At 36.9% G+C, this 19,360-nt stretch overlaps 1 protein-coding gene and 1 long non-coding RNA gene across 4 annotated transcripts in view; one reads left to right on the forward strand and one right to left on the reverse strand.

The window, feature by feature from the left end:
- Window positions 1-14,351, reverse strand: part of KIF5B (kinesin family member 5B) — a 52,329-nt gene extending 37,978 nt beyond the window's left edge. The window contains exons 1-2 of one of the 3 annotated variants that reach the window (XM_074193110.1): window positions 14,176-14,260; window positions 5,667-5,748 (exon numbers count right to left, since the gene is read on the reverse strand). In XM_074193110.1, the coding sequence (XP_074049211.1) occupies window positions 5,667-5,738 (72 nt within the window). In that variant the 5' untranslated portion in view covers window positions 5,739-5,748; window positions 14,176-14,260. Of the gene's footprint in view, window positions 1-5,666; window positions 5,749-14,175 lie in introns of all 3 variants that reach the window. The other 2 variants (XM_074193109.1, XM_074193107.1) reach the window with 2 other exon arrangements.
- LOC141492628 (uncharacterized) overlaps window positions 11,902-19,360 on the forward strand; it is a 48,686-nt gene continuing 41,227 nt past the window's right edge. Inside the window, exon 1 of the long non-coding RNA XR_012469992.1 lies at window positions 11,902-11,945. This is a non-coding gene — a long non-coding RNA (uncharacterized LOC141492628). The remainder of the gene's footprint in view (window positions 11,946-19,360) is intronic.

The raw sequence follows: 19,360 nt of genomic DNA on the forward strand, positions 1-19,360 counted from the left end.
ATGGCCTCTAAGGATCTACCACGTCTACATCTATGATTCTATATGATAAGTACTACCTCATTTTTGTTATTCTTTTAAAATAAAGTTTTAAGTTTAATAGCATCATATTTTGAGAACTAGAAGGAGCATTATAGAAGGCACTTAGTCCAATCTCTCATTTTATAGATGAAGAAACTGAATCCTCAAAATGTTGGGCGACTTACCCAAGGTTATATAGGCTGCAAGTGGGAAGGGAGAGAACAGGCAAGGCAAATGAATTAAAATTCAGAGGATGATGAGGGCTTTAAGGGGCTGAGGCAGCAGTGAAAGCCAAGTATGGCTCAAGCAAATCCAAAGAAATAAAATGACAGAATATGGAAAAAAGTGAACAAACAATTGTATGTTTGACTGCAAAGTAGATTACATGAAGGGGAATATTACATAAGGTTAGGAAGGTAGGTTGGAATCAGACTGGATAACCCGTAATGCTAAGAAAATGAGTTTATATTTTATCTAAGAGATGATAGGGATCTAATAAAGGTTTTTGAGGGAAGGGAATGATAAGGTCAGATTCATCCTTGAGGAAGATTTTGACCACTCTGTGGAATGCACTGGAGAGAAGAGGGACTAGAAGTAAAGAGACCAATTAAGGGAACTATTATAATAGACCAGACCCTAATCCTAACCCTAATTAGACTAGCAGTTAGGCATATATAGACTAGTAGGATGTAAGAAAGGTCAAGGAGGCAAAATAAAAAGGATATGGAAACTGACTGGGATGAAGGGCAAGGAAAAACTTAAGAGAATTCTTGGATTATAATGCTGAAGAAATTAGGATGGTGGTTTTCCCAAAAGAAAAAGAAAAAGTCTGGTGAAGTAAGAATTTAAAGATGAAGATATCCAGTAATGCTTGAGATATGTTAAAAGATGTCAATAGGAAACCCAGAGGGGAATTTTGATTAAATATTAAATATATCTGAGAATGAACTTCAGGCAAGATAACGGATTTCAAATCACTCAACAAGCCATTTTTAAAGTACCTCTATTGGGCTCTCACTGTGGTAAAGCAATCATCTGACAACCTAATCAATTCACTCTCCCATTCACCACAGAGATTCTTGCAAACCTTTCACTCCTCAAGTCTCCTACAGTTTCCCTTATCCCCCTATCCTTTGGGATGAGAAACCTGAGGTCAAGGGTAGAACATGACATCTTCTCTTGTGTTCCTCATCTAACATCATTCAAATGTGTTCTCTATCCCCCCCATCATTCACATGAAGAGGTAGACTTTACCTTGCTAATATTCCCCTTTACCTCACAATGCATAAGTGGATCTATTCCCTTCTATCTTCCCCAGCAAATTTACCCATCATCCTTGCTTTGCCATTAATTTTCTTTTTTTTCCTCAAGGCAATGGGGTTAAGTGGCTTGCCCAAGGCCACACAGCTAGGTAATTATTAAGTGTCTGAGGTTGGATTTGAACTCAGGTACTCCTGACTCCAAGGCCAGTGCTCTATCCACTGTGCCACCTAGCTGCCCCTTTCCCATTAATTTTCAATCTCTCCCTACCCACACTGGCTACTTCCCTGCTACCCACGAACATGTCCATGTCTCCCCCATCTTCAAAACAATCTTCACTCCATCCTCTATTGCTCACTAGCTATTGTGCTCTATCTTTCTTCCCCTTTTTGGCTAAATTCCTTGAGAAGGTCATCTACGCTAAGTGCTTCTACTTTCTTGCTCCTCTCTCTTCTTAATTCTCTAAAGTTTGGCTTTCAATCTCATTGCTCAGCTAAAACAATTTCCTGAGTTATTGTTATTGTTCAGTTATTTCTCAGTGTATCTGACTCTTTGTGACCCCATTTGGGGTTTTCTTGGCAAAGATACTGGAGTGATTTGCCATTTTCTTCTCCAACTCATTTTAAAGTTGAAGAACTGAGGCAAACTGGGTTTGCCTATTCACACAGCTAGAAAGTGGATGAACTCTCCTAACTCCAGGCTCCATCTACTATGCCACTTAACTGTGCAAGTTACCAGTGATCTTTTAATAGTCATATCTAATGGCTTTTTCTCAATTCTCATCCTTCTTGACTACTCTGAAGTCTGATGCTGCAAATCTCCTTTTCTTCTTAATACTCTCAACTGAAGTTTAGTTTCATCTTTGAATGTGTATCAAACATCTTAAACTCAAGATGTCCAAAAAAACCTGAATAGTATGAACTAATTTATCTTTCTCTTCTTTTTTTTATTACTATCAAGAGTATCACGATCTTTCCAATTACCCCCCAAATCAAAATCTAGTTGTCATCCTCAATTCCTCACTCTTTTTTCAATCAATAGCCAAAGCCATTGTTTATTCTTTCTCAACCTCTTTCATATATGCCCAATTCTCTCCCCCAGTAGACATTCCCTGAGATACAAACCCTCAGGACTTCACATTTCACATAAATTCTTTTTCCTGAAGTGCAGCTCTGACCACATCACCCCTCAAAAGTACCTTCCAGGGCAACTCATTCCTCCCTTTTCAGCTTTCTGATACCTTAACCTCTACCTTTCTCATTCTCTAATCCCACTGCTGCTCCTTAATGTGACTCTCCATTTCTCTACTCCAGATTTTCCCTGGTTGTGCCTCCCCCCACGCCCCTCCCCCAGCCAGGTCTGAAATATTTTCCTTCCTCCACTCAGCTCCCAGTTCAGGCAAGGTCCTGTCGTCCCTAGTTCTTTTTACAACAATTTACTCTGCCTGTATCCTCATCCTTTAGCACAGGCCTGGTACAGAATAGGGACTTCACTGGTGCTAGCTGAGTGACCTTCCAGTGCCTGATACTGTCAACTAAAAGACAAAACAAAACAGCTACTCCCTCAGAGCTTTCATACCACCAGGAAAACAATATGTACACTTAAGAAAATAATAAGTGAAGAGGCGAAGAGTGCACATTGCAGGCATGGAAACTGGAGATGAAATATTACAGGAAAAGTCTTTTTGGCTAGAAAGTAGAATAATGTATAATAACCCTGGAAAATGTCTTTTCTACTTTTACGAGTCAATAGAGGTTTTGAAATAAGGGAGTCACATGGTCAGACCTGTGCTTTAGAAATCAATAACTCGACAAGCATTTATTACTGTCCCTTTACTTGTCTTGTGCAAATACAAAATATAGCAATTAATCCTACTTTCAAGGAGTTTTACTGTTTATCTAGGGAGACAAAATGCACAAAAACACATACAGAATAAATGCAAAATGAATAAAGGATAGTTTAAAAAAGAGGACACATGAAGTGGTGGGGTGGTGGGTAGAAATCAGGAAAGGTTTCAGGCAGAAATTGGAGCCTGAGTTGTGACTTCTAATGAGACAGCTGAAAGAAAGAGTGAATATCAAAGTAAGGATATTCAAAGAACATGTGTGAGGGAGTGAGAGAAGGTCAGTTTTGCTAGATTAGAGAGGATAGAAAGGGAAATCATATACAATGATGCCAAAAATATAGGCTGGTTGTGAATGGCTTAAAAAAAAAAAGAAGAGCTTGAGGTAGCTAGGTGGCACAGTGGATAAGAGCACTAGCTTCAAATTTGACCCCAAATACTTGATACTTACTAGGTTAAGTGACCTTGGGCAAGTCACTTAATTCCACTGTCTTGCAAAAAATAAAACAGAAGAGCTTATATCTGATCCAAAAGGCAATAAGAAGCCACTAGAGTAACTGACTTGAGACATGACATGGTCAGACCTAATTCTGGAAAATATGGTGATTATGTGGACTGAAAGGGGAAGTAGCCTGAGACTGGGAGATCAATTAGGAGACTATTATAATAGTGCAGGAGGTGATAGATGAGGGCCAGAATTAGGGGGAAAATATAATTGGAGAGGGAAACAGATAAGATTTAAAGCAGTAGAATCAAGGCTTGCCATCTGACTGGATACGAGAGTGGGGCAAGGAGAGAGTAGGGGATAATGTTGATAACCAGGATGACCAGGATGATGCCATCTGCAACAGAAAAAAGCTAAGTTTGCAAGCAGGGTAGTTTTGAGGTACAACATAATAAATTATAATTCTGATATTTTCAATGAGAGATGTCTAGGGAACATCTCATTGAAAACATTTAACAGTCACTGGAGAGCAAGGTCTAAAGTTCAGGAGAGACTACATTCAATCTGGAAATAGCTGTAGGATGATGGATAAACAAATCCCTTTTATTGGTAACTTCTAACCTTATCAATAAATTAAAAATGCTCAGAACTTTGTGCCTCAGATTATCTTCACTTCAATCATGGCACCTGGGAAACCACTGTGGGGTAGAGAGACTAGAGGTCACAATAAGGAAGAAAAATAGGTTAAGGAAAACTGAAGGAGAGGCAAATATGGAATGACAGGAGCTCATGATCAGATAGGAATGTCAAAGTTCTTAAATTTGTGTAACACTGACAGGTGACAGAGATAGGACATGGATGATAAAGCAAGAGACTGAAGAGTAGTCAGTCAAATAGCAGAACCCAGAGAGAACTGGGAAGTAAAAAAAAAGGTAAGTATTTAAAAGGAATGATCAAACAGAGAGAATGGGGGGGGTAGGAAGGAAATTAGCACAGAAATCAAAGATCAAAAAAGTATACAAGAGTGGGTGTTCAGTATCCAAAGTTGCAGAGGACAAAGATCCAAAAAAAAGGTCCTCAGATTCAAGAATTAAGAGATCATAATGAACATCCTTGGAGAGAAGAGAGTGGAAACCGGAATGCAAAGAGCAGAGAGCAACTATAGAGCCTTGCTAGCTTAGGTCCAGAAGGAGGGATTCCTGTAACTCTAGCCTAAGGGGAAGGAAGAATAGTCAAAAGAATTTTTTAGAATGAGAGGATCTGATGATTCATGAAGTAACTTCTTATATGAAGAGTATATCTGGGAAGGGTAATAAACAGATATATTAGCTTTGGTACCTCTAACAGGATACAGAATTTATTCTAAGCATATAGAATAATTATTGATAAAATAGACCTGATTTATGATTCATGCTCAATTTTCATTATCTTTCAATAATCTGTTCTATACACCTCCAATATTTGCCTTGAGAATTAATATTGTATTGCCTTCCTATAAATTTGAGGAAAAGAAAAAAAATCAAGAGAAATATTCTATCAAATGACCCTCACCCCCTTCCCCAATATGAATTTCCATATTTATTTAGATTATCTCCAGGCTATGAAACTTCTAAGAACCTAAAGGGGATTGGACCTTGAACCAACTTGGAGATCAGAATCTACTTTAAGACAAATTGAAAATAATCCAAAGGGTAATAATCTTGTATTTTATTCTATGTATATTTGTTAAGCCCATGACCGAGAGTCCTGGCTTGAAAAAGGAACTAAATTGCACCATTTTGGTTCACTGTCATTGGAATTTTTATAAATCCCAAGGTAGTAGACCAAGGTTCAGATTCTGACTCTGATATCTGTGTGACTTAGAAGAGTCTTCTTTGAGTCTCAGTTTCCTCATTTGTAAAATGAGGATACCTCTCCCAACAGGAATGTGAGGAAAGTGCATTTGAAACCATTGTGGACCCTAAAGCACTATACAGCTGCTTGTCCTTATTATGAAACCATAAAATGCTAAATAAATGTGAACTCTTACCATTATCCCTGGGGATATGTCTAAATCATAATGGTGATACAACAAGCAAAACTTATTCATAATTTACCTACGTGCAAGTTTCTGTCAGTCTCCCTAGTCCTCACCCATGTCTTCAACTCCTTTGAAAAGCAGGGAATAAACATTAACGTGACTCTGGAAATCATTAAAAACAGGATAAATGGCTTAGTTACTTCTGAAGGCAAATGATCAGACACTATTATTATCCTCTTATACCTAAAGATAAATATTGATACAGAATGAACTACCTACCTAACAGATTAAGTTCATTTTACATTCAAATGAGAGTTCATTTTCATATAGTAAAGAAAAATTTTTTATTTTTCAAATTTTCAAATTGATACATTAACTCAGTAGATATGTTATATGCTATAGCTTAATGAATCTGAGAACTGCTTAATTTAGAGAAGGGAACTTCATTTTTGTTGATCAAAAAAAAAGCCTCAGAGAAGGCTGAATTGGTAAAAGTCATGGAGTTAATAAGCCAAGGGATCATAAGGTAAACCCACATCCTCTGATTCTAAATTTGATGTTGGGAGTAAACTTGGAGTTATGAGATCATTTACAGAAAAAAGCAAGACATCTAACTCTTCAGAGGGACACCATGATCTATTTTAGCTATAAATCTATAAGCCTCTCAGTTTCTTCAGCTATAAATTGGGAGCACTGGATGAGATGTTCCCTAAGGTCCTTTCATATGCCATGTTACTGTCCAAAAAAACCTAGAGAATCATTTAGATTTAGGGCCACTTAAACCAAGGCAGCGCTGGTATAATGAGAGCTGTCATGGGCCAGCACCATGAGTGAAGCATAATTAAAAAAACAATGAAATCATCAGAACCTATGTGACAGGGCACTGGATTACTGGCAGTAAAGCCTTTCAAATCCACTGTGTTTGCTTTAAAAACAATAATATATTCCTTGTTATCTACTAGAAATCTTGACCAATCATTTGTTCAACAAATATGATGGAGTGCCTACCACAGGAAAGGCACTATGATAGGCTTGTGTACCTGCCTTCAAGGGCCAGAAAATGAATAAGCAGCAGTGGCCCGCAACCGAAGACCCTATTTGTACAGTGAGAGAGAGCAGAAACTAAGAACAGATGCTGGAGTAGACTTGGTCTCATCTAAAGATAAATGGAGACCTGGATCAAATCCTATCCCTGACATCCACTAGCTATATCACCAGCTAAAGTCCCTTCCCTTCTACAAGGATCTTTATCTGTGAAGTGGGGAGAGGATCTGTATCAATTACTTTACAAGATTCTGAGGAGAGAACTTTGCAAACTTTAAAATGCTATCTAATTATGTGGTATTATTACCTACTCCACACCTCCAATTCACACACACCCTTGACACAACATCTTTAAATATATCTCTATGTTTTCATTAAGGAAAAGTTAAAATAGCTGTCAAACATTTTCCTAACTCTGAAAGAAACAGCAAACCTTCAACCTGTCTGCTTTGTGTCTCCATTTACCTAGAAATGAATCTTGACAATCTGCCTCCCCAAAACAGAGGAGACACAACTATCTTGCAGGTTACTTCCTTGGTTACAAAGAAAATATTGACAAAGATATTAACCAATGGATACATTTAACTGTAGGAATCTGAATTTGAAAATTTATGCAAACTTTTTCCTTCTTAAAAATCAAAACAACAGATACTTAAAGAATTCCTACTAAGTGAAGTGGACAAATAAGTGTATATTTGAACTCCTCAAAACCCACAAGGAAAAAAGCAGTTATATTGTTTAGACTGTTACTGTATTTATATTTATGGATAGTTTTTAAGTATTTTGCAAATAGTAAATTGCTATATAAATAAAAACAATTATTTTGAAGTATTTAATAACCTAAACCTATGCTACTTAAAAAGCAGTCAAACTCTTGATTACTTAACACTAAAGGTCAGATACAACATGAATAAATAAAAATTAAAGAATTTTAAAACCTCTTAAAATGAAGAATATACAGGAGAATATAATATATGAAGAAAAGCCTATAATGGAAATGGGGAAGTAAATTTTCAATTGGTTTCACCTCTATTCTGCCAGGACAAAACTGAAAAATTAAAACACACACAGACACACATACAAAGACACAGATGAGGAACATGGAATTTTGTCCTGTAAGTACTTCTGATGATATTTCAAGATTCTTCAATACTTCAACATGAAGACATTTATTCAATTTCATCCTAGTTATCTAAAAATTCTCTTATTAGTAGGTTCATTTAAAATTTCAAGAAAAATTTATTATGTCTAATTCTGTAGAACAAAGGACAATGAATTGTTTTGATGATTTAAAAAAAATTCTGCAGCAAAAAACCTCACAGAAAAATCTCAAACAGCCAATTATATTGTTCTTTATTGTTCAACCCTTCCAAAGTAAAAACTAAAATATTTCTTTTGAAAAACTATTCATAGTGTTGCTATACAAAAAATTTAATTTCTTAGTTCTAAAATACCTTAACGAAAGAAATAAATACATTTAATACAGAATCTTACAACTATAATGAACCCTGGAGGAACAAAGAAGCTTTCTATAAGGAACTAAAAGAATTTAACTCATTTTCCATTATAATTATATTTATACTATTCATTCAAAGACTAGTATGTGCAAGGTACTATGAAGTAGACATGTACAAGACCAGACCTCTGCCTTTAAAGAGATTAGACTCTACTAAGAATTTTAAAATGTATTCAAATAGCTATAAAAACAAAAACAAAAAAAAACCAAACAAAAAGATGTTGGTACTAAGTGTTGTTAGTGGTATAAGCTATAACTGTTCCAAGAGTACCCAGGGAGGGTGGACAGCTGGATGGTGCAATGGATAGAGCACTGACCTGAGTTCAAATTCAGCCTCAGACAATAAGTACCTAGCTGTAGAACCTTGGGCAAGTCTCTTAACCTCATTGCTTTGCATAAAAAAACAAAAACAAAACCCAAAACAAAAAAACGAAGAGTACCCAGGGAGGTGGAATTACTTTTGACTTTAGTGATCAGGGAAAGTATTATGGAGAAGTGAGGTATTTGAACCATAGGTTCAGAGATCTAAAGCTGGAATTTGAACTAGGCTTTAAAAGATGAATGAATAAAATTTCAATAGGGAGTGCCATGAGAGGTGAAAATTTCAGAAAGCCTGACACACTTTCATCAGATAATTAAGTAGTCATGATTGTTCAGAATAAAAGTTAAAGTTAGAAGTGTACATAGCAGAGAACAAAAGAAAATGTAGAAAGCAAAGTAGTGTATCTTTGCAAATGATGTCTAGTATTTATATAGTTTCATAAACGTGTGGAAGGGAAATTCATGGTTGTATACTGAATCTTCCTTTTATGTTGTGCTGTGTTCTTGGAAATGTTCTATTTGAGTCTTTTTGCATTTAAGTTAAACATTAATAAATTTAAGAAATTTTTTTTTACAAAAATAAAATAAGGTAGGAGAGTAGTAAGGAAAGACTTTGAAAAGGTAATTTGGAGCCAGAATGCCCTAAGTGCCAGAATAAGGAGTTTGAAATCTATGCTACTGGCAATAGGTTATCATTGAATACTTCTAAAAAAATTTTACATTTTATAAGTATGATAATTTTTTAGGAAGATTAATTTGGTGGACAATCTGTAGGGGTGGGAAAGGAGAGAAACTCATATACCAGTTAAGAAAAAAGTTCAAGAAATACAAGTATAAGGTATGGGGTGCAAATGAGAGGCCTGGCAGGCAAAATAGAAAGGAATGGAGGAGATATCTTTTTTTAAAAACTGGGCTCATAAAACACTTGAATCAAATGGAGAATCCTTGAGGAGATAAAGTCTTCAAAATTGTATATATGTTTAATCTAGTAGATAAACTGTGCAGATGGTTTCCAGTCCAAGCCTTTTCTTCTTTCCCAAGGTTCCTGTCTGTTCCACCTTTTTGACACAGTAAAATACCATTATGTCACAAAGTATTTAAAACTTTAGATGTTTTAATCTAATAGATAAATGTATGTACAATTTTGAAGACCTTATCTCCTCAAGGATTCTCCATTTAATTCTAAATATTTCAGGATCAAAGTTTTAAATAAAGTTACTTGTTTTAACACTCTGGTCTGTGGCAGAAATAGCAAGCCAAGAGTCAAAGTTTTCTTTAAACTCATCCTTGGAAGCCTGAACAAGCGTTCCCTCTACCAGTCAGTATAAAAATTGGTTCCTTCAATATGACTGCGATCTTAACAGCAAGCACATTTAAAAAAAACCTAGTGAAAAGGCATAGAAATGTCAACTAAATCTTAAAAGCATACCTCACAAGTCAAACCTGAAGAAACAGAAGATTTTTACTCTGGGACCACAATGGCTAATAAAATTCTAGTTGTTTAAAGTCCTCTTTTCTTTGTCTTTTTGTTTTAACTTGTAAAGATTAAAATACTTTTGTGATATACTGGTTTAGAAGGGAAAGGCCATTTGCATAATAGAAAGGACACAACCATTTGAGTATTTGAGTTTCCTGTTTGGATTTTTAGAGAGCTTTACAGAAATAATACTTTATATTTTGAAAGCAATTTTTAAAAGTTTTATAATTATGGATTATGTCTAGTATATTAGTCAAAAAGATTCTATTAAACAATTATCTATGTTCCTGGTGCAGTGCTAAGGGCTGGGAATTCAACAAAAGACAAAAAGTTCCTATCCTCTAGGAACCTGCATCCTAATGGAGAAAACATGCACAGAGGTGTAGACCTACAAGATATACAGTAAAAATGAAGATAATCTTGGGAGGATACTACTACCAGGAGGAGTGAGGAGGGGATTGGGAAGAGCCTCTGGAGTGGAGATAATAGGTCACCTGAGTTTTTTTTGGGGGGAGGAATGAGATGATATGATCAGACATGTGCTTTAGGAAAATCATTTTGGCAGCTAATGGAAGATGGAATGGAGCGAGGAGAAAAGGCTAATGCTAAGAGAAGGCTATTATGGTTGTCCAAGCAAGAGGAGATGAAAACAAGTATCAGGGCAGCCAATTTGTGGGGCAAGAGAAAAGGATATAAAGGAGATGTGTGACTGGATATGTGAAGTAAATGGAAGTGAAGAGTATATCTAATTCAATAGCTTAAAAACTCACTTTAAAGATTAAAAAAATTCAGAAATGGAATTTAAATGAAAATTTCTCTGATAGGCATGTCTAGATGCATGGATTCTAGCACACACATATCCATGCATGACACTCAAGAAGTAGTATCAAGTATCACTGAAAAGGAAGTAGGCCAGCTTTGAGGCAAAGATTTGTCAAATTGGGACAAAACAGAGTAATAAAAAGAAATAAGAAATAAGTTTGGAAAGGTAGATTGGAGTCATAATTGTTAATGCCAGAATTTATATTTTATTCTAGAGGCAATAGGAGGCCACTAAAACTTCTTGAATAGCTTTCCAAATAAAGTATAAACAAAAAACTCAAACTTCTGGCCTGTACATACTTTAGAACCTGGTCCTTGGACATACACATATATGTATATACATGGGTATATGTGTATGTGTGTACATATATACACACATACACATTTATATTTATATATGGAAAATCAAACCTCCATTTACCTATCTCAGACAACCAGTTTCAAATTTCCTGTATAGAAAGAAGTTCTCAGTCACAAGATGAATTCACATGACTTCCAGGAGTCAAGTTAAAAAAAAAAGGAAACGAGTTAATTACCTGGACTATGCTTGTATCCTACATTTTTTTACATATGATGATTCTTTCTCACACATCCACAAACTAAATGCCAAATTTTGTTAATAAAGTCCAACACATAATCCTGATTGAGTAATCAGTCTTCCTCTGGAATTCTCAACAGAGATCATCTGTTTGGTTAACATGGGAGTCTACTACATTAGATTTACTTCTCTTAGGCTGATACTCTGATGAATCCAAAAAACAACTAAGGCTCAATTATCACAAAACTATATCCATTTACTTGATATTTCAATAGAAACCAACTTTTGGGGAGGCTGTTTAAAAAAAAACCCAACAAGAAACTCCAGTAGGTCTAGATGGTATACCTCTATATTTTTCAATGCAGAAGCCTCTCTATATCAAATTGTCACTCTTAGACTAGCCAGAAGCACTAAAAACCAAACCAAGTACTTCAAGTTGAAGCAACTGTGTTCACCTCAGGCAAGGGAATGGCCAAGATGACCTAATCAGTTTTATCCACCTCTCATTTCAAGGGCTACAACTGCCTCTAATTGGTTCTGGCAGACTCTACTTTATGAAGTCATTCACCATAAAAGGAATGCTACTTAGCAAAGTGATGCAAACTAATGCTCCACCTTAGTGAAGCTTACACCTACAACAGGTAGGAAGTACTTTTTCCTATTCATTTTTCTGTTGTTTTAAGGGAACCTTCTTTCTCAATGTCTAATGTCTAGTTTCTCCAATACAGCAAAGGAACTAAAAGTGATGCAAACCAGAATGTTCCTCCACCTTAATGTTGCCCGAACAGGCAGGAATTGTTTTTCTTATTGATGATGACTAAATTGTTTCTATGTGGGACCAAGTGTGTCTTCCAATCATTAAGGCAGAAATCAAAATATATTAATTCTCTGAACTATAATTATTAAAACTTGGAGGGCAATGCAGGTATTAAATTTTATACCAACTGATTTTTTAAAAAAATCAAATTCGGGGCGGCTAGGTGGCGCAGTGGATAAAGCGCCAGCCCTGGAGTCAGGAGTACCTGGGTTCAAATCCAGCCTCTTGGGCAAGCCACTTAACCCTGTTTGCCTTGCAAAAAAAAAAAAACACAAACAAAACCTAAAAAATCAAATTCATTTAGTAAACATATCTGTCATCCATTATTATGTAGTGCACCTGTAGGAATGATGAATCAGAAAATAGACAAAGGTTACATACAGACCAATTGATTATAAATAATGAGATTGATTTGTGTACAGATTAGTCAGATTTATGAAAAAGATAGGAAAGTATTTAAGTATGAAATATTAGAAAGTGGAAGAAAAGTGGGATTCTTATATTCCATAGCAGTTTTCATATTGCTCTTATATTTCAATCTTCCTAGGATTCCTAGAATAATTTTTTTATTTTTGCATTCCCTGTATCTTTCACTTATGTTTATTTTAATTGAGTGAGACTTGTTGAAGAATAAATCAGTATGACAAAAAGAATATGGAAAACTAATGGTTCCATTTAGAGAAACTTAAAACAAAAAAATAAAAACACATTTAACTACCTACTTTAAAAAAAAGGAAATCTATTTACTAGAATTCACCAAAAATAAAAGGTACTGGTCTTGAAGAAAATAAAAGCCTTAGGGCTATCCAGAGAAAATAAGCCTCTTTAAAGCAAGAACTGATATAATGTACTAATAAAAAGTCCTTATAATCAAATCTCAAAGCAATATTTGCACTTCAGCAATCCCTTGGACTCTTTTTTTCAGACAAAATTAAATTAAATGCCAGTTCTTCTGAATTGTTCTTGACCAATTCCTATTTGGTCATCTGTCTTATGTGTTTTACCTAACCTATTTCCATTTGTTTACAAGGAAATATGATGTGAAATACTAAGGCTTACTAATGACAACCATTCAATAATTTCTTCCAACTTTTTTTCTTCACACACTGTGTCTTTTCCAATGTAAAACAAAATTTCCAATGAACAAATATAATATGAAGAATAAGTTTACATGGAAAAAGTACAATTGAATTGGAGAATATAGCTTATAAAATGGGTCAAATTTTCCTCGAATTTGCAGCAAGAAAGCTTTTGATCTGATCTATCAGCTAAGAATTAGAATGACATCAAGTCCATCAGCGTGCCATCTGTTGGCAGCTAGTCAACTTTTGCTTGCCGAGGACTCAGACCCGTACTGAAAAGCTCCCATTTTAGAGCTGTCATTCATTTTTCTGAAGTTGAATTTGGGAAGACCAAAATAGGGGAAAATAAAACACTTTACCATGTAGTTTAGAGTTTTACAACTTTTCCACTATTCCGGATAACTGTGACTTTCTTTCCTCGTTAAACTATCCTGAGAATAAGTACAGATTGTCGTGGGATCGGCAGAAAAGAAGCACCGAGGCTAGAGCAGCTCCCGTTCCCTTGGGTCAGGGGGGGCATCCCCAAAGCATTCCCGCCCGGCCCGGGACCCCCGGCCCCAGAGTTCCCTTGCGCCTTCCTCTGTGGCGGGCCGGGCTGCGGGGGCCAGCTTGGCTACATTTCCAGGAATGTATCTAATCCAACGGAAACAGAGTCTGGCTGGCTGATCGGAGTTGTTGGGAGACGAAAACCTACAACTCGGACAAGTTTCTTCTGACAAAGAGCAAAAAAGGGAGGGGGAGCTATCCCTTTTCCTGGCTGCTTCGCGTCTGAGGGACTGTGACAGGCCGATCCCCAAAGCCGGGGGCCGGCCAGCACTGGGGCGGCCGGGGGGGGGGGGGGGGGCGCGCCTGCAGCCCCTCCCCCACCCGGAGGGGCCAGCTCGGGGCCGGGCCGCGCGGGAAGGGCCGGGGCCGGGGCCCCGGGGGCCGGGCCGGGCAGGGCGGCGGCCCCCGGCCCGCGCCCGCACTCACCGCGACGATGACGGTGTCCTCGCCCTGGAACTTGGCCACGTACTTGTCGCCCCGGGCCATCTCGGCCTCGTTGAGGGGCCTGAAGCGGCACATCACCTTGATGTTGCACTCGGCCGGGTCCGCCATCTTCCTCGCGGCCGGGGCCCGAGGCCCGGAGCCCCTCCCCGCGGCTCAGCCGGGGCCGCGCCGCAACCGCTCCGCTCGCCGCCGCGCGCCGCGCCGCGCCGGGCTCCCCTGGGCCGGGGGCGGCCGCCGAGAGCCCCCGCAACCTCCGGCGCCGGCGCCGGCAGCCGCCTCGGCCCCCTCCCGCCTCACTTCCGATCCAACATGGCGGCGGCGGCGACCGGCAAAGCGCCCGGCGTGTCCGGCGACGTCCCCGCCCCCGGCAGAGGGAGCGGCCCCGCGGGACCGGAGCGCGGCCGCCTCCCCGGGCCGAGCCAGAAGCGCACGCTCGGGCCGCCGGGTCCGCTCTGCTCCGCGCCCCGCCGCGCCGCTGCTCGCCCGCCGCCCGGCTCCGGGACTGCACGCCCGGCCCGGCCCGCCCCGCCCCGCCCGGCCCGGCCCCAGTGCGCAGCCGCCGCACGCGGGGCGGCGCTGAGCCCGGGAAGGAGGCGGCCGGCGCCAGGGCGCAGGCGCGAGAGGCCGCCCGGCCCGCTCCGAGGCTCCTTGCTGCCAGCCGCTGCTACCTGGCTGCGGCGGAGCCCGGCTTTCGTCCCTCCCACTTCTCATGACTCCACTCAACTGTTTTATTTTTTACACTACAACTTTTTAAATTTGATTTTTTTTTTTTTACTAATAATACAACTACTTTTAAAATTTGATTTTTTTTAACCAAAAATACCTCTAATGGCAACTGAACTTTATTATTTTTTTATCAATAATACATTTTTATCACTCCTGAACTTTTTTAAATTGGATTTTTTTATTTTTGACCAATACCTTTTGACACTTGGACTTTTAAAATTTGATCTTTTTCCCAATAATCTTTTATGACAACAAAATTTTTTATTTTACTACTATTTTTAAAACCAATAATACCTTTAAATAATACCTTTTAATGACAACTGAACTTTTAAAATTAGATTTTTTTCTTTTTTTTAATTTGATTTTTAACCAAAATACCTCTAATGGCAACTGAACTTTATTATTTTTTTTAATCAATAATACATTTTTATCACTCCTGAACTTTTTTAAATTGGATTTTTTTATTTTTGACCAATACCTTTTGACACTTGGACTTTTAAAATTTGATCTTTTTCCCAATAATCTTTTATGACAACAAAATTTATTTTACTACGATTTTTAAAACCAATAATACCTTTAAATAATACCTTTTAATGACAACTGAACTTTTAAAATTAGATTTTTTTTCTTTTTTTTTTAAATTTGGTTTTTTTTATACCAAAATACCCCCTATGGCAACTGAACTTTTTTTATCTATAATACATTTTTATCACTCCTGAACTTTTTAAATTTGATTTTTACTTTTGATCAATATCTCTTGACATCTGAACTTTTTAAAATTTATTTTTATTTTTATTTTTTTTATTTTTTCGGTTTTTGTAAGGCAAATGGGGTTAAGTGGCTTGCCCAAGGCCACACAGCTAGGTCATTATGAAGTGTCTTGAGGTCACATCCGAACTCAGGTCCTCCTGACTTCAGGGCCAGTGCTCTATCCACTACACCACCTAGCCACCCATTGATTTTTATTTTTGACCAATGTCTTTGGACACTCGGACTTTTAAATCTGATTTTTTCCCCCAATCATATCTTTTATGATTTAACAAAATTTTTTATTTTATTTCAATTTCTAAAACCAATAATACCTTTTTATGACAATTGAACTTTTAAAATTTGATTTTTTAGTAATACCTTTTAATGACAACTGAACTTTTAAAATTTGATTCTTTGCCAATAATGCCTTTTATGGCAATTGAATTTTATTATTTTTGTCAATAATGCCTTTTTACAACACTTGAACTTTTAAAATGTGATTTTTTTAAATTTTATTTTTTTATTAATACCTTTGAATGACAACTGAATTTTTAAATTTGATTTTTTACAGTATTACCTTGTCTGACAACTGAATGTATTATTTTTTTATCAAGAATACCTTTTTGACACAACTTATTAAATTTAATTTTTTACCAATAATACCTTTTTAATGACACCTGGACTTTTTAAAATTTCATTTTTATTTTTGTACTAATGCTTTTGAATAACTGAACTTTTAAAATTTTATTCTTTGCCAATAATACCTTTATGACAATTTAATTTTATATTTTGTTTTATCAATAATGTCTTTTTATGATGCTTGAACCTTATTAATCTGATTTTTTTACTACTACCTATGAATGGCAACTGAACTTTTTGAATTTAATTTTTTTTACCATTACCTTGAATGACAACTGAATTTTTTTATTTTTTATCAAAATACCTTTTTGACACTGAAATTTTTTTTTAGGTTTTTTTCAAGGCAAACCGGGTTAAGTGGCTTGCCCAAGGCCACACAGCTAGGTAATGATTAAGTGTCTGAGATCGAATTTGAACCCAGGCACTCCTGACTCCAGGGCCGGTGATTTATCCACTGCGCCACCTAGCTGCCCCTGACACTGAACTTGTAAATTTAATTTTTTTACCAACAATACCTTTTTATGACATTTGAACTTTTAAAATTTTTCTTTAATAATAATACCTTTTTATACCTGAACTTTTTAAATTTGATTTTTTTAACCAATAAAACATTTTGAGAACTGAGCTTTTTTATTTTTATTTTTTATCAATATCACCTTTTAATGAGACTGAACTTTTAAAATTTGATTTTTTACTAATACCTTTGAATGACATCGGAACTTTTAAAATTTGATTTTTAATCAATAATAGTTTATGACAACTGAACTTTTTTATTTTTAATTATCAAGAATACCTTTTTATGACATCTGAACTTTTTGAGTTTAATTTTTATTTTTTTTTTACCAATAATACCTTTTTATAACACCTGAACTTTGTTAACTTGATTTTTTAAAAATCAATAATGCTTTTTATTTAAGAATAAGTAAAATGGGTGGGGCAGTCAAGGGAGTGCTAAACTTGTACTCAAGAAGACCTGAGGTCAGACCCTAACTCTTGACATTTGTTAGCTCCAAGTCTCACACAGACACAGACACACACACTGCTTCAGGTAAAGTGAAGATGATTGCCAAAGAAATGTAGATAAAGAAAAAAGGGGATAAGTTACCCCAGATAATAAGTACCATTTATGTAATTCTCACTTGATCCTCACAATAACAATTCTGTAAACTAAATATAGGTTTCATTCCTGTTGTACAGATGAAGGTCATTAAGATTTAAATAATTTACCCATATTTCATAGCTAGTAAAGAAACTTCTCAGAGCCAAGATTTAAATCCAGGTTTTCTTGATGCCCTCTTATCACTAGGCCACACTGTGGAATAATAGATCTACTTCAAATGGACCACAGGCATCAAGTAAAAACAATTTTTAAAAAATTTCCCACTGAATAAAGCACAGGTGTTGTAAAAGAGAACTGGAGCTGCCCTTGAAGTCAGGAAGATGTTGGTTGAAATCCTGCCACTGACACATCTGGCTCTTTAAACCAGTGCAAAGTCACATCATCTGCCAGTGCCTCTGGCAATATTCTGAGACTCTTAAATTACCGAGAAGGCCCTGATCTGTATCTAGAGGATGTTACTCACCAAGAGCTCACCACTCAGATGAAATCACATCATGGGTAGAAATTTTTAAAAAGAGGTCCATAATGGTTTACTAAGGAAGCTACTCACCATCAAAACATCTTTTTTAATCAGCTTAATTTCTAAATATATCCTTCCTCTTCCTCTGACCACAGAGCCATCCTTTTTAACAAAAGATTTTTAAAAAGAGGAAAATAAAACAGTTCCACAAAACTAACACATCCCCTGAGTCTGACAACAGAAACATTGTTCATCATCCACGTTCTTGTGTAAAAAGCCACGTTCTTGTGTACAAAGAGAGGTGCATTTTCTGGGTTTTTTTTTCCAAGCCAGGTTTGGTCATAATTATACAGTGTTCAATTTTGGTTTTTGTTCTTGTCATTTGCATTCTTGTATTCATATTGTTTTCTTGGTTCTGTCACCCACTTTCACAAAAATCTTCTCATGCTTCTCTCTATTCTTCATATTCAAGGTTTCTTACAGAGTAGTCATAATCCAATACATTCATGTACCTTAGTTTAACCAGTCCCCAATCCATGGCAAGACTCCTACATTATTCATTCACTGAGATTTTGTGAACTCAGAGGGGGCAATTCAGTCTTAAGAGTTTGAGTGTTGACTTGAAAACTGGATTTAAATCCCAACTCACCTTAGTAGCTGGACAATTCACTTAACCTTTCATAGCCTCTGTTTCCCCTATTGTAATAAAAAAACCGATGACATCATTTACTACAAACCTCATATTGCTATGAGAAAAGTTCTTTAAAGACTTCTCTGCCCCTCACCCACATGACTCCCTTCAGTTTCTATTAGAGATAATATTTCTTCAGACTCTTAACACTATATACTTTAGAGTAGTCTTTAATTCTTCCTTCTCCTCTCCTTGCCCTTTCTCCATTCCTAATTTGCTTATATCCAATTTCAGAATGAAATGTAAGAAAGGGAGCATTTTTATCTCAGGACTTTGCTTTCCAAGGAGATTATTGTCCTCTGAATTGTTTTCTTAGGCTGATGTAGAATGTAGTTATTGGTACCCTGGATAATATAAACCCCTTCTACCCCCTCCCATCTCCTCTTCATCTTTGAAGTAGTTATAATTCAGAATCCATTTTTGCATAGAAACAATGTTACAAGGAATAGTTAACTATTGCTTAAATGTTATGCTTTAGGCACACTACAGAATCAAACATGTTTTTTGTGGACTGGTCTGAACACCCAAGCACCATTTTTTTTTTTTAGGTTTTTTGCAAGGCAAATGGGGTTAAGTGACACAGCTAGGTAATTATTAAGTGTCTGAGACTGGATTTGAACCCAGGTACTCCTGACTCCAAGGCCAGTGCTTTATCCACTACGCCACCTAGCTGCCCCCCAAGCACCGTTTTTAATATTGTTCTTATGGGAAAATGGATTTTGAGTTCCTACTCATTTAATAAGTCAACTTTTGGAATTCCATCTATTCATAATGACATTCT

This window comes from Macrotis lagotis, chromosome 7, assembly GCF_037893015.1.
Source record: "Macrotis lagotis isolate mMagLag1 chromosome 7, bilby.v1.9.chrom.fasta, whole genome shotgun sequence".
In the NCBI taxonomy this organism is placed as follows: Eukaryota; Metazoa; Chordata; class Mammalia; order Peramelemorphia; family Peramelidae; genus Macrotis; species Macrotis lagotis.